Genomic DNA, 15916 nt, shown 5'->3' on the forward strand with positions numbered 1-15916 from the left:
CAGAAAGCAAATCCATGGTTGCCTGGGGAGGGACAGAGAGGCAGAAGGGGCAAGAGTGAGACATTAAAAAGAATCAATGAAAATGTTTAGGAGTGACGGATAAGTTTGTGATCTTGATTAAAAGCTGATGGTTTCACCAGTGTATAGGTATGTCAAAATTAATCAAGAATATGCTTTATTGTGGGGAGGAGGGAAGGGAAGGGAGAACATTCAGACAAATACCTAATGCATGTGGAGCTTAAAACCTAGATGACAGGTTGATGGGTGAAGCAAACCACCACAGCACATGTATACCTATGTAACAAACCTGCATGTTTAGAACATGTAAACCAAAACTTAAAACTTAAAAAGATTTTTTTTAAAAAGAATACACTTAAAATATATACTATTTGTTTACTGAGACAAGGTCTTGCTTTGTCATCTAGGCTGGAGTGCAGTGGCACAATCACAGCTCACTTTAACCTTGAACTCTTGAGCTCAAGTGATCCTCCTGCCTCAGCCTCCAGGATAGCTAGGATTATAGGCATGTACCATCATGCCCACTTAATTTTTTATTTTTTGTAGAGGTGGGGTCTTGATATGTTGCCCAAGGTGGTCTCAAACTCCTGGGCTCAAGAAACCCTCTTACCTTGGCCTCCTGAAGGGGTAGGATTATAGGCGTGAGTCACTGAACCACCACAAATATGTGAAGCTTTTACTTTTCTTTTTCTTTTTTTTTGAGACAGTCTCCCTCTGTTGCTCAGGCTAGAGTGCAGTGGCACAATCTCAGTTCACTGCAACCTCCACCACCCGGGCTCAAGTGATCCTCCACCTCAGCCTTTCAAAGTAAGGGGCTAGGACTACAAGTGTGCACCACCACACCTGGCTAATTTTTTTGTACTTTTAGTAGAAACAGGGTTTCATCATGTTGGCCAGGCTGATCTCAAACTCCTGATCTCAAGTGATCCACCCACCTCATCCTCCCAAAGTGTGGGTGTGAGGCACCACCCCAGTCATGCTAAATCCTTTATATAAGTACAAACCAGACAGCCTCCCTCTACAATTGTTATTATTATCTTCAGTCTTTGACAGGAAAAACTGGTTAGGATATTTTTGTTGTTGTTGTTGAGATGGAGTCTCACTCTGCTGTCCAGGCTGGAGTGCAGTGGCGTGATCTCAGCTCACTGCAACCTCCAGCTCCCAGATTCAAGTGATTCTCCTGCCTCAGCCTCCTGAGTAGATGGGATTACAGATGCCTGCCACCACACCCAGCTAATTTTTGTATTTTTAGTAGAGACAGGGTTTCACCATGTTGGCCAGGCTAGTCTCGAACTCCTGACCTCAAGTGATCCGGCCACCCCGGCCTCCCAGAGGGCTGGGATTGCAGCCATTAGCCACTGCACCCGGCCATCTGGTTAGGAATTTTTAAAAACACCAGGTCCCCAAGTATGTCTTCATCAGGACTCTCTTTCTCCAGCTAGGAAATCATGCTCCAAAATGCTGAGACATCACTTGATGATAATTAATTCCCACAAACTGATTTTTTAGGAAGATCTTTATTTAAATTAAAATTTTCTAATCACCCATACCATATAATAATTTCCACTTACTTTCAGGCTTTGCATCTGCTGCAGTTTGGCGCATGCCTTTCAGTTGGTTTTGTACTCTTTGCAATCTCTGCACTGCATGAAATAGCTTTAAAATACAATTAAATCAATTACTTGCTTAGTCTATTGAAGCTTACCTCTCATTTAGGCAAGCAATGGAAAATACTAGTTCCATATAATTCTTATGATATAAAAGGAACAAATAAGAACTCAGAAAATTCCCACATTAAACCCAAAATGTAACTGGTTCTCTCAATACCTTTTCACTTAAATTTTTTAAAGAAGTTTTCAGAAATTTTTATTTATTCAATTTGCAGATTAAGTAAAAATACTTATCAAAGAAACACAGGCACCAGGTTTTTCTTGTTATACATGGTTTTCTTAATGCTAAGTAATGTTAACATTCTCACAGAGATGTTTCAGAATCACAAGCAGATGCCAAGTAACCATTCAGGGCTTACTGCTGCAGTGAAACTACTTCAATGCCAAGTCAAGTGCCAGCAGAGCCAAACATCTAAACTGCTGATTTAGTAGTAAATGATGCTTATGTGAATATATTTTTAATGTATAAGTCTACTCAGATTTTAAGATAGATTTTTAATAAAGTAGTAATTTCTGAGTAAATTATTTTTTCTTTAAGGCAAAGTTTAAAAACATGGAGTGTAGGTGATTTTGAGCCTTTTCAGGACTTACTTGCCATTGCAGTAAATTGCAGAGGGTACTATGCTCAATGGAATAAAAAGAATAGTCTCATAGCCCTGGAATCTAAAGGTATCCTCTAGAGATTCTAGAAATTTTATTAGCAGTTAATCTTACTGTTAACACTACAATGACTCTTTTGTAATGTTGGAGCAACATGAGGTAAGCATAGGCCAAAAGACAATGTATAGATACAATTCAGAGTGTAAAACCCAAAAAGTAGTATTGTTGCTGCTGTTGGTGTCACAAAATATTTATCTTTTTTTTTTTTTTTTTTTTTTGAGGCGGAGTTTCGCTCTTGTTACCCAGGCTGGAGTGCAATGGCGCGATCTCGGCTCACCGCAACCTCCGCCTCCTGGGTTCAGGCAATTCTCCTGCCTCAGCCTCCTGAGTAGCTGGGATTACAGGCACGTGCCACCATGCCAGCTCATTTTTTGGATTTTTAGTAGAAATGGGGTTTCACCATGTTGACCAGGATGGTCTCGATCTCTTGACCTCGTGATCCACCCACCTCGGCCTCCCAAAGTGCTGGGATTACAGGCTTGAGCCACCGCACCCGGCCTAAAATATTTATCTTAATTAAAAGAGTATTCCGTTATGTTAGCAAAAGGAATGTTAACATCTACAACTCTAAAACTCTTTTCTTTACATTTGGATTGTCAGAAGGAACTATTTCTTTCCTATTGAGAATATAAACGTTTATGTGGATACCTGATTCTTTTGTTCCTGTTTCTGTTGTGCAAGATATTCTTCTCTCTCTTTTTCAACTCGAAGTTGTCGTGCTATTTTAAGCATCCATTGATGATTCTGAGCTGTCTCCACCTACAGTAAGGGAATAAGTAGTGCATGTTACTGTCAGGTTTGAGGAAAAAAATTAGCATGTCATGTGACTCAGACATCCACTTATCATTTCTTTTTGGTAAACAGTACTCCCTAGAGATGACAGTAAAGATCTAGACTCCAGGTCCTTGAAAGTGTTGGGCTACTGCCTAGGGAGATTCCCTTTCCGTCAGTGTTATTTGAGTTCATCCTCAGATGTACACTCATGCTTGGCTGAATCTTTATTTGCATTCCTAAATCTTTGCAAGTTCTTGAGACTTGGGGCCAAAGTCTTACAGGGCTAATTCTGCCTTACCCTTTTCTTCAAATGTTCAACTCTCTTAATGAGCTGATCCTTTTCTTCTTCCATTGCACTGATATCCTAAAAAGTGGGAAAGAAGACATTATAAGAAAAAGTATTCTCAATCTGTAGGATACAGATAAGGTTTTATTTTGATTATGCATTTAACATTTTCATCATTTATAACCAGAGCATGGACAACCAAGATCCTCTTTTGGATGAAGGTCATTTATATTTTTCCCCCAGGGCTCTTTATGCAGGGTAACTTTTTTGGCAGCTTGGCGTTCATCTAGAAATGCAACAAAAATCAGTTATAATGCAGCAAGATACAGCTGCCAACCAGCACATTTGTGTTCCGATTCCAAATATGGGCACATGATTTTTGAAAAATCTTCTATAATGGAAAGTGTGCAGGTCTAAATACATGAGCAACAGCTGCTGACATCCCATCTGCTCTGTTAAATATCAAAGCATACAGTCTGCCAATTTTCCATCAAAATTATTTTTAAGGCTATGGTATTTTCAAGACATAAATCTGTGCCTGGTTTTGCCAATTAACCAATTCCCTCTCTGAAAATAAAGACTTCAAAAACAAACTTCCTTCCTGTTAACCAGCTTCATAGTATTTTGTTATGAAAACAAACAAATAGGTCAGGCTCATGCCTGTGGTGGCTCATGCCTGTGATCCCAGCACTTTGGGAGGCCGAGGTGGGTGGATCATGAGGTCAGGAGATTGAGACTATCCTGGCTAACGTGGTGAAACCCTGTCTCTAACAAAAATACAAAACAATTAGCCAGGCATGGTGGCACACGTCTGTAGTCCCAGCTACTTGGGAGGCTGAGGCAGGAGAATCACTTGAACCCAGGAAGCAGAGGTTGCAGTGAGCCGAGATTGCACCACTGCACTCCAGCCTGGGCAACAGAGCAAGACTCCATCTCAAAGAAATAAAAAATAATAAAATAAATAAAAATTTAAAAACTCCTTCCTAAATCTAAAAAACTAATAGTGTAACTATCACAGTAATACTAAAGGTAAAATAAAATATATGTGGTAGCCAGTATTGATAGAATTTGGAAAAATGGGCACTCTTACTCATTCCTGATAGCATTGTACTGAAAAACAGTATCAAAAGTCTTAAAATACAGCCAGACCAACATGGTGAAACTTCATCTCTACTAAAAATACAAAATTAGCTGGGCATGATGGTGAGTGCCTGTAATCCCAGCTACTTGGGAGGCTGAGGCAGAAGAATCACTTGAACCTGGCAATTGGCAGTTGCAGTGAGCCAAGATCACTCCACTGCACTCCAGCCTGGGCAACAGAGTGCAACTCTGTCTCATAAAAAAAAAAAAAGTCTTAAAACAAATGTTCATCCCTTCTAGCCCAATAATTTTATTATCTGGTGATTTGTCCCAATAAAACATTCATGAAAAGTCATCATCTATAAAGATTCTCATTAATGCAAGTTATGTTTAAAATTTGGAAACAACAAAAATGTATGAAGATTGATAAATAAATCACAGCATAATACAAAAGCAATTAAAAATTATGCAGAAGAATGTTTAATGACATGAGTAAAAGTGCTAATATGACATTACTTGAAAGAAGCAGATTACATTTATCTATAGAATACCAAGAAAAAGATTTAAATATATTTATCAAAATGTCAACCATAGTTGTCTCTAAAGCATAAGATTATGAGTGAATTATTTTTTCTTCTCTTTTTTATTTTTTTGAGACAAGGTCTCACTCTGTCACCCAGCTAGAGTACAGTGGTACAACCACAGCTCACTGCAGCCTTGAACTCCCAGGCTCAAGTGATCCTTCTGCCTCAGCTTCCTGTGGGACTATAGGCGTGTACCACCAAGCCTGGCTAATTGCGTGTGTGTGTGTGTGTGTGTGTGTGTGTGTGTGTGTAGACAGGGTCTTGCCTGGGCTGGTCTCAAACTCTTGGGCTCAAGTAATCCTCCAGCCTCAGCCAACCAAAGTGTTGGTATCACAGGCATGAGCTACCACGTCTGGCCTACTAAAGTATTCTTGAACATATAATTTGCAGAAAATTTAGAAAATATGATTAAACAAGAAATAGAGGGTAGGTGCAGCAGTGGCTCATGCCTATAATCCCAGCACTTTGAAAGGCCAAGGTGGGAGGATAGATTGAGCCCAGGAGTTCAAGACCAGCCTGGTCAGATGGTGAAATCCCAGCTCTACAAAAAAATATAAAAATTAGCTGGGCATAGTGGTGTGTTCCTGTAGTCCCAACTATGCAGGAAGCTCAGGCAGGTGGATCATTTTAGCCTGGGAGGTCAAGACTGCAGTAAGCTGTGATCACACCACTGTGTACTCCAGTCTGGGTGACAGAGTGAGACCCTGTCTCTTAAAAAAAAAAAAAAAAAAAAAAGACTCTAGGCTATTTTTATTATCCTGGTTTACTTACAGGATATAATGGAGGAATAGTAGATGGACATCTATCACTCTTCTTCCATACTATAAGTAACTACTCATTGTGACTTTACCACAGTCTCACCAATTTCTTCAGTAAGGAACTACCAAAGGTCCCACAAAATAAAATGTGCCATTTGCTATCACTAGTCTCCATACAGTCTTGAGACTCATACTGAATTAGGCAAAAACAAAAATGCTAAATCCAATATTATTCAAATCCCAAAAATTTGTTACCATGTTTTCTTTCCTTTACCTTTCTTATTTCTGCTGTAGAAAATCCAGATGTCTTGAGCTGCTCATATTCTTTATGCAGAGTTTTAAAGGTTTCCATTAACTCTTCATACTAAAAGAATAAGTTAATAAATTATAAGCTAGTAACTAGATCCAGTTGAGTTTTCTTAATCAGGTTATCTACTAACTCACAGTGATTATTCAAGTCACTGTAAGAACAGCATTAAAAATACAAAAACACATCCTTAAACATTTACATAGCATACAAAAAAGTACATCTCTACCATTACAACACTAAATACTTCTCGATCTCATTTCTGGTTACTTTCTCACCTCAAACTCTACATTCTAGGTATGTTGATGTCTGAGTCCCTGAACATTCCCTGTTCTTGCCTCCAGCTTATATATCTATGACTCCCTCACCTGTAACTGAAGCAACTTCTATTCATCCTTCAGGTCTTAACGTACATTCCACTATTCTCAGAGAAGCCTTCTCTGGCCCTGTATCTATCCTATCAGAGTAGATATCATGGATGATTATAACTATTATAATTTCCTGTCTGTCTCCCTCCATTATATTGTGAGAGCCAAGAGGAAAAGAATCATATTCATTGTGTACAAACCTGTATCCCTGGGGCCTACCACAGTGCATAACCCATGCAGGTGTTTAATATAAGGTAGTTGAATGGGCCAGGCATGGTGGCTCACACCTGTAATCCTAGCACTTTGGGAGGCCAAGGTAGATGGATCACTCGAGGCCAGGAGATTAAGACCAGCCTAGCCAACATGGTGAAACCCTGTCTCTACCAAAAATACAGAAAATTAGCCGGGCAGGTGGCACACACCTGTAATCCTAGCTACTCAGGAGACTGAGGCAGGAGAATTTCTTGAACCTGGTAAGCAGAGGTTACAGTGAGCTGAGATCATGTCACTGTACTCCAGACTGAGGAACAGAGCGAGACTCAGTCTCAAAAAAAAAAAAAAAAAAAAAGTAGTTAAATGAATGAAAAAAATCCTGTTATCTAAAAATTTTTAAAAATAGTTTTGTTGTTTTTGAGACAGGATCTCACTCTGTCACCCTGGCTGGAGGGCAGTGGTACCATCACAGCTCACTGAAGCCTCGACCTTCCTGGGCTTGCTTAGGTGATCCTCCCACCTCAGCTTCCCAAGTAGTTGGGACTACAAGCTTATGCCATCACGTTGGGCTAATTTTTGTATTTTTTGTAGAGATGGGTTTCAGCATGTTGCCCAGGCTGGTCTTGAACTCCTGAGCTCAAGCAATCTGTCTGCCTTGACCTCCCAAAGTGCTAGGATTACAGGTATGAGACACTGTGCCTGGCCAAAAAGTGATCTTGATGGGGAATGACAAGAATAATATTTTTCTTGATCATATCTTATAAATCTACAAATTATTAATTCTACAATTCTTCCTTCAGAAAGATAATACACATTTTTATTAGGATCCCTGAAATGACTGGCTAAATCATTATATATTACAAATCACTGTGTGTGTATCTCTCTCTCTCTCTTTCTCTCCATATATATATATATATATATGGAGAGAAAGAGAGAGATACCCACCATATATGCTTCAGGATGTCTTTATTATCATTAATTCTTTCATTAATTAGCTAAGCATATTTAGCAAAAACTTAATCAGGCAGGGTGGTTCACGCCTGTAATTCCAGCACTTTGGGAGGCAGAAGTGGGTGGATCACAAGGTCAGGAGTTCAAGACCAGCCTGGCGAACATGGTGAAACCCCATCTCTACCAAAAATTAGCTGTGCATGGTGGCAAGCACCTGTAATCCCAGCTGCTTGGGAGGCTGAGGCAGGAGAATTACTTGAACCCGGGAGGCAGAGGTTGCAGTGAGTCAAGATGGCGCCCATGCACTTCATGCAGCCTGGGCAACAGAGCAAGACTCTGTCTCAGAAGAAAAAAAAAAAAAGACTTAATCAACTTCCTCTAGATAAATTAGTTTTTATCAGATTTATCAATGGTGGGAGCCTAGGAAGGAGAAAGTACACATTTACACTTTTCTATTTCCCACATTATGTAAAATATTAAAAGGTAAGGACAAGTAGACAAGTGGTCTCATTCTGCTATGCTTCTCCATGGCAACTACTGTGACATCTGACATAATTATTTGCAAATATACTGCCTTAAGAGATCAATATTGACCTATTCTGAGTTACTGCCATGTTCACCCAAAATAGCACAACATATGGATAAAAATAAAAATAATCGGTTATTGTGACTCAATCCAAATACTGAGTTCACGTTAGAAGTGACTATACAAAATCTGGAAGAAAATAAAGATAGATAAGACATGACACCTGTCTCCATGGACCTCAGAATATAATTATTGGGAAAGACAGACTGACAAACTATTGACAACAATTTGGCAGAAATCAGTCCATGTAAGTGCTATGGAATAAAAGTGTGAAACATTAAACAGAAGCATTTTTTTTAAAAAAAAATCAAAGTCCTTTTAAATCTAAGCCTAGTTTCTTTCTCCCTACAGTCTTTGGCCAAAAATGTGCTTAGGGATCTCAGGATCAGAAGCCAGATAGCTAGAATCCTCAGTACTCAAGAGCTTTAAGACCTTATCCCAGAGCAGAGTGTTGTTCCAAAACTCTGGTGAGAAAGGTGCACTAAAATTTCAAACTCCGGAATCTATCTCCACCCTCTGTCTGACTGGGAAGTCCTTTGAGATTGCAAGCCTAGCTTCTTTGCCTGCTTCTTTCCAGGGGCTCACATGTTCCAATTTGCCTGGGATAGTGTCAATTTAAACCATTTGTCTTGGTGTAATTGTTACGATAGTCTGTTTCTAATTTGGATAACAAACTATATAGTCACTTTATTGATGAATAAAGTACTATGTAGACTTAACCCAGTATCATATCTACCCACAATTGCTAAATAATAAATTATTCTAAAACCTGATTATCAGGGTTTTTTTCTATTCACATACTCCTATTACTGAAATGATATTTGTGTGCAAAAGCCATTATCTTGAGATGTGGCCACAGCTGAACATTGCAACTATTACAAGCTCTCAGTGATGTTCTGGCTGAGATTGACCCAAAGGTCAATCTTTTTATCTTCTTGTGCCACTTGGAACTACAAAGACAGCAAATAAGAAAGATTAACATGTATCTGAATAGTACACCTTGAAATCTATTACAGTTTCACTGCACTATTTATGCATTGTTTACCTGTTTATTGGTGTCAGCCACAGTTTCATCCTGAAGAAACTCAGTTGGTACCTCAAGTTTTATTAAAAAACGAGCTAAATACGCTCTTTTCTTCAGTTCATTAGGCCTCTGAAGAAGCCAGTGGAGCACTGGGTAAATTACAGGTTTACTTCCAATCACCAAACCCTGACGAAAAGTACTCCTAAGACAGAGAAACACACACACACACTTAACGGTAAACTTTGAAGAGAGATAGCATTTGCTCAAAATGCTATCTGATTTGCAATTCCAAATTGCTTTCTATAACGTTCTTAAAAGATAAATTCAAGGCTTTTTTTTTTTTTTTTTTTTGAGACAGAGTCTCACTTTATTGCCCAAGCTGGGGTATAGTGGCACAATCACAGGTCACCACAGCCTTAACCTCCTGTCTCAGGTGATCCTCCCACCCTAGCCTCCCAAGTAGCTGGGACTAGAGGCATCAACTATCATGTCCAACTGATTTTTTTTTTTTGTATTTTTTGTAGAGACAGCGTTTTGCCATGTTGTCCAGGCTGGTCTCAAAGCCCTGAGCTCAAGCAGTCCTCCTACCTTGACCTCTCAAAGTGCTAGGATTAAAGGCGTGAGCTACCATGCCTGGCCCCAAGGTTATTCTAAAGTCAGTCTGTACGTTAGTTAGAAAATAAGAAAAATGGCTGGGTGCGGTGGCTCATGCCTGTAATCCCAGCACTTTGGGAGGCCGAGGCAGGTGGATCACGAGGTCAAGAGATTGAGACCATCCTGGTCAACATGGTGAAACCCTGTCTCTACTAAAAATACAAAAAATTAGCTGGGCATGGTGGTGCGTGCCTATAATCCCAGCTACTCAGGAGGCTGAGACAGGAGAATTGCCTGAACCCAGGAGGCGGAGGTTGTGGTGAGCCGAGACCATGCCATTGCACTCCAGCCTGGGTAACAAGAGCAAAACTCCATCTCAAAAAAAAAAAAAAAAGAAAAGAAGAAAAATTAGGCCCGCAATCTGTCATTGGCATATCCAAGAAAGTTGCGTTTAAGCCATTTTTATCTAGGTTGGCAGATAAATGATAGAATGGTATGGTGGATTTACCAGACAGTTTGATTAGGGGAAGGAACTGACTTCTAAGTTTGGTTATAGATGGTTTAAAATTATTTTGAAACTTGGTGATGTTCTCAGGCCATCAAATTAGGAAAACCAGGTATTACCTAAAAAGATTGATTGCAGTATATGAAAGTTTGGATATCAAAGCATAATTTAAAAAACTCAATATACGATCAGATTCTTACATGTCTGTGGCATTTCCTGAAGGTTTGTATTTAAGAATACCAAGAAGGTTCAACATTCGTTTGGCTGTTTGTTCTGGCATCTCCTCTCTAATATCCACAAGTTGCTAACAAAGAAATTGAAAAAATATGTTATTGTTGTATATGTAACAAAGGACAATATTTAAACTCACTGACAAAATTGTTCTGCTAGAGCTTAACAGCACAATGGTCTCTTCATAAAACAGATTAAGGATGGAGGGCCCCAGATTCCAAGTGAGGGTGCACCCAAGTCAGATCAAGATTCATATTAAGAATGTTAAGTTTCAAAAAAAGTATCCAGTGGAATGGACCAGTATATGAGAGACATGAGCTAACTTGCAACACAATAAAACCTTCTGTAAAAGCATTTTCATTCCCTAACCAAATCTATTTATGTCTGGAAGTAGAGAAATAATTTCTAAATAAGGTACTAGTAGATAATTTAATTTTTGAGCGATCAGAGAAACATTATGGATCATTTACTACTACTTTACAGACATGGAAAATAAGGCCGAGAGAGGTTAAATAATTTGCCCAAGACACACAGTTATTTAGAGGCCGAAACTGGCTTTCTGCTACCCATTAAAAAGAAAGAGAAAACTCTTACCTTTGGGTCAATCTCAGCCAGAACATCACTGAGAACTTGTAATAGTTGCATTGGCTCCAAGGAATCAAACGTGATTAAATTATAGTTCTTCCTAAAAGGCTCCTTATTGAGACTGTCCACAATGAATTTAATTTGATCACTCATAATTAGGTCTTATAATTTTAACTAAAGAGTAAAAATAGAAAAAAAATTCCTCAATACTGGTAACAAAAGTTCTGGGAAAAAATCAGAATTAAGTTCATATAACCTAGGCATGAAAAGTATAATTCTACATGGCATATGAAAAAGGTTTTGTTGAAAGAATTCCAAGTATAACAGCTTCATTATGAAAACTGTAGTATATACTGTTAATTTTAACATCAAATGCTTTGTATATGCATCTGGTGTAACAGTCATTATCTGAGTTAATGCGGACAGATGAATAATAAATCCTACCTACATTAATACCTCTCCCACGCAGCTGCATAATTTCTGCCCAGGAATTAAACATCTGTTAGGCTGTAGACATGCAGGTAAGATGCTTCCCCCAAATCTCCCAAAAAACACTGGGAGATTTTTACTTTAAAATTCAGATTTCCAGTTTCTCTTGAAAATCAGATCTGGCAACTGTGGGCTCCCGTTTGTGCATGGCCACAAGCAACTGCAGCTGAGGAGAGGCTGCACACTTCAAGTGCTCTTCGTCCATTTCTGTTATTGGTGTGGCCCATACGAACCCACTCTGCTGCCCTAGAGTCATTCAGGCCCCTTCATTTCCTTTGGCCCTCAACGAGGCACCAGCCTCCTGTTGTCTGATCTCCACCTCTCCCCATTCCAAATCATCTGTAGGCTCCTTATTGCACATAAAATACAGTTAAAACTTTTTGGATTTCGAGACTCTTTATGATCTGGCACAACTTATCCTTTTTCAACTTTATTTCCAAATTGTCACCTTTCTATTCCTTCAAATTTCAGCGTGTAGAAACAGTCACTGCTCCTTAGTTTTTCCATCACTTTGCCTTTAGTTAATGTTACTTTCTCTGTCTAAAATGATGGCTCATCCTTCCTTCATCTTCAGAGTACCAAACCCCTCAACCATTTTTCAAGCCGTGCCCACCAAATGCCAGTTCCCCCAGGAAGTCTTTCTCAAGCTAGCCCCCAAGTTCTGCAGCAGAGTGACAACACCTGTCCTCCATAGCTGACCGCACTTTATCTGCACTTCTCTCCTAGCATTACTTTTGAAATTGTGCTATTCTTTAGGTACGAAACTCTTCTTCCTTGCTAAACTGTAAATTCCGTATCTGTGTCCAATTCCATTTTGAACATCCACTATGTCTAAAACAGTGACTTCTTTCATTAGATGGAATGAACTTGTTGACGGGCCCAAGGCCAGAAACAACATAAGCCTAAATCTAAAGGAAATCAGGCTGGCAGTGAGAAAGATCATAACTTTTTTTAAAAATTGAGTATCTGATTTCTTAATTGCTGAAATAGCCTTACCTAGGTAAATGCTTTAAGGATTAAAAATTAATTAAAAGGTCGGGCGTGGTGGCTCACACCTGTAATCCCAGCACTTTGGGAGGCCGAAGCAGGTGGATCATTTGAGGTCAGAATTAAAAAATGAATTGCTGCCAGGTGCTGTCTCTCACGCCTGTAATCCCAGCACTTTGGGAGGATGAGACGGGAGGATCACTTGAGGTCAGGTGTTCGAGATCAGCCTGGCCAACATGGTGAAACCCTGTCTCTACTAAAAATACAAAAATTAGCTGAGTGTGGTGGCGAATGCCTGTAATCCCAGCTACTCTGGAGGCTGAGGCAGGATAATCGCTTGAACCTGGGAGGCAGAGATCGTGCCACTGCACTCCAACCTGAGCAAAAGAGTGAGACTCCATCTCAAAAAAAAAAAAAAAGAGAGAGAGAAATATGATCATTTATCCACAACGATGAAAAATTATGCACAAATATTATTTCTAAGAAATAATCAAAAGATGATAGGACAACCAACATGGCTTATAATAAATCTGAGGTTTCCTTTAAGCTATAAAAAGAAAATCTTTACATAAGTTTTTTTCAAAATCCACATTAGGAAGTGTTACTTTTCCACTGTTTAAAGTATTTTAAGTAAAAGTCCACGTCATAACCTTTGCCTGCAGAAACATGTATTTCATTTTAAATGATTTAGAAATTATTCTCTTTTCCCTTAAAAAAAAAAAAAAAAAAAAAACCAGTAAAATGTTCCCAGGAAGGCAAAGAAACTTGTTGGGTTCCCCGCAAGTCGCCCGCCAGCCAGCAATGGTCACTCGCTAAGGACAAAGATGTACCGAACAGGTAGGCTATCCGAGCCCAGCGGCTCTGCGCTCTAAAATTAGCAAAAGCAATTACTGTTCCTCTTCCAGCGCGAAGTCGCCGCGCTAATTTCCAAGCCCTCACCCACAAACGAGCCGCAAGGGGCGGGGAGCAATGAAAACCAGGACGTGCGTGTTCTCTGGCACAATTTGGGACAGAAACCGTGCTGCCCGGGTCCCAGGCTGGCACGAGCGTCGACCCGCAGCCTCCGGGGAGTCCCAGAAATAGTGTCCCCCACGCCCCCCCCCCCGCGCAAGGCTCGGGACAGAGGACAGGGGACCCCACACCTGCCCAGGCCTCTCGCGGGAGCTGCCCTGGACCCCTGGACGGTTCATCCCGCCAGGAAGCGGCCTGGATCCGCACTAAGCCCAGTAAGGGCCCGATCCCCTAACTGGGGGCTTAACCGCGACGACTCCTTCCCCCTGCGAGGTGCTACATCAGAACCAAGAGGGGGACAACAGCTCTCTCCTAGTTCGGGTTCAGGGGAATTTCCGACCGCGAATTGGCGAGGTTACCTCAAATTCTCCTCAGGAAACCGTTTCCCCACCCCCCAGGAGGCACTCGGGCTCTAGAGGGCTCCTAGAGACGAGCTCCTTGGCAACGGTTGCTAGGCCGTGGCGTTGCATCACTTCCGGGGGAGCGCGCGCGCGCTGGGGGCGGGGCTTCAGGCGGAGCTGGGCGGAGGGGCGCCGGCCTTATTTGCACAGCGGAGCCACAAGCTGAGCCACTGCGGAGAACTGAGGGTGTTATGGGGCTCTTAATCCGACCTATACGCGCTACAATAACCTTTCCGAAAGTCGTGCACTTTGCAGTTTACAAAATACTGTCCACATGATTAACTTTATGCTAAATGCCTGTGCTGTTACATTCATTCATGCGCCAAACGTGGGTGATGACTTTTTTTTTGTTTTTGAGGCAGGGCTGGGTGGCAGGGGGGTTGAGATGAGCAAGCATTTGGCCTGAGTTTCAAATTTAGGTTTTTGACGTAAGTATCTCCAAATTAGGTTATGCTTAGGAACAATTGTAGTGAGACTCTGGCAGGATTAAAAGGAGACACATTCATCATAGAGATTTCAGCTTCTGTGTCACATTACTGGGCCACATTGCCTGTACTGGGAATTAATTTTTTTTAAACCCAGTAATTTTTTAATATGCTGAGAGCCTGAGAGGGGGTGCAGGAGAAGTAAGTGCCCTATGGTTCTTTTGGTTTCTGAGTGGGCTTTCTTAAGCACCTGCAGAAGAAATAAATTCTCCTTGTGGTCTTCATGGAGTTCACATCCCGTGCAGGAGTCAGGGAAATCTTTGTGCCCAGTCACTGATGAGATTTAAAAGTCTACTGGAATTTGCTCTAGCTGGTTTATGGGAGACCTTAGTTGGCAAATGGTATTTTAAACCAACCCTTATTAGCCTAGAGACCTCAATACTTTGTGATATCAGCTGGTAGTGAAAGAAAGAGAAGGAGGAAAAAAAGTCAAATTCTTGGTATCTTGAAAACTTAGTTGCCTGCTCAAACAGCAAAGATGAAACCAACTATAGCTTTAGCATCAGACTTAACCACACACAAAAGTAACAGATTACATATTAGGCATTTCCTATATACCCTGTACTATGCGGACGCTGGGAATGCAGAAAAGCAGGACTTACCTGCCTCTGCCCTCATGGAGCTGATACTCTAGTGCTGGCAGAGGTTATGAAAGGAGCAACACCAATGTAACTGAGAAAAATGCTATAACAAAAAGACCCAATGACTGGGAGCCAAGATTAAGGGCCTCAAGTTTATCTGGGGAGGGAGGTACCAAAGGGGCCATACCACCAGTAAAGTTTCTGTCAAATTGAGTGACGTTTAAGGATCAGTAAAAATTAGATCTGGCACAGTGGCTCACACCTGTAATCCCAGCACTTTGAGAGGCCAAGGCAACAAGATAACTTTGAGCCCAGGAGTTCAAGACCAGCCTGGACAACAGAGCAAGACACTTTCTCTACAAAAAATTAAAAGTAAAAATTGGCCAGGGGTGGCACCACTGCACTCCAGGCTGAGCAACAGAGTGAGACCCCCCCCCTTCTCTTAAAAAGGATCAGTAAAAATTAACCAAATAGGAAAAGGGAGAATGTTTTGGGCAGGGGCAAGACAACATTCTGAGACCAGTTCCATTGTTGGCTGCCCTCTGACTGTTGAAATATCAAGTGTAGGTTCCCTTCAGGGCTCTTGGAGAGAAACTAAAACTGGCCCCAGCCCACAGAATGTTCACAACCAGTTACAGGAGGCAACACTTAAAACCTCAAAAAATTAAATAACTTACGTAATCCTGAGAGAAACAATACAAGATTTATAGAAGGGATTATATAATTCATTGGTTCTGTTGGGTGTGTTAGGAGACACCCCTGGCTACC

General features: G+C 40.7%; 1 protein-coding gene across 4 annotated transcripts in view; it reads right to left on the reverse strand.

The window, feature by feature from the left end:
- The window catches only part of IFT81 (intraflagellar transport 81), a 118116-nt gene extending 103984 nt beyond the window's left edge, over nt 1-14132 (reverse strand). For all 4 annotated transcript variants that reach the window (XR_012518341.1, XM_039472409.2, XM_003932259.2 and 1 more), the window contains exons 1-8: nt 14041-14132; nt 11204-11368; nt 10579-10682; nt 9301-9481; nt 6105-6194; nt 3421-3486; nt 2997-3107; nt 1590-1674 (exon numbers count right to left, since the gene is read on the reverse strand). Coding sequence is in view for 3 of the 4 variants with exons in the window: in XM_003932259.2 (XP_003932308.1) it covers nt 1590-1674; nt 2997-3107; nt 3421-3486; nt 6105-6194; nt 9301-9481; nt 10579-10682; nt 11204-11347 (781 nt within the window). In the remaining variant the exon portion in view is untranslated. The remainder of the gene's footprint in view (nt 1-1589; nt 1675-2996; nt 3108-3420; nt 3487-6104; nt 6195-9300; nt 9482-10578; nt 10683-11203; nt 11369-14040) is intronic.
- Between the last annotated feature and the right edge of the window lie 1784 nt (nt 14133-15916).

The sequence above is a fragment of the Saimiri boliviensis genome, chromosome 7, assembly GCF_048565385.1.
Source record: "Saimiri boliviensis isolate mSaiBol1 chromosome 7, mSaiBol1.pri, whole genome shotgun sequence".
NCBI classification, from domain to species: Eukaryota; Metazoa; Chordata; class Mammalia; order Primates; family Cebidae; genus Saimiri; species Saimiri boliviensis.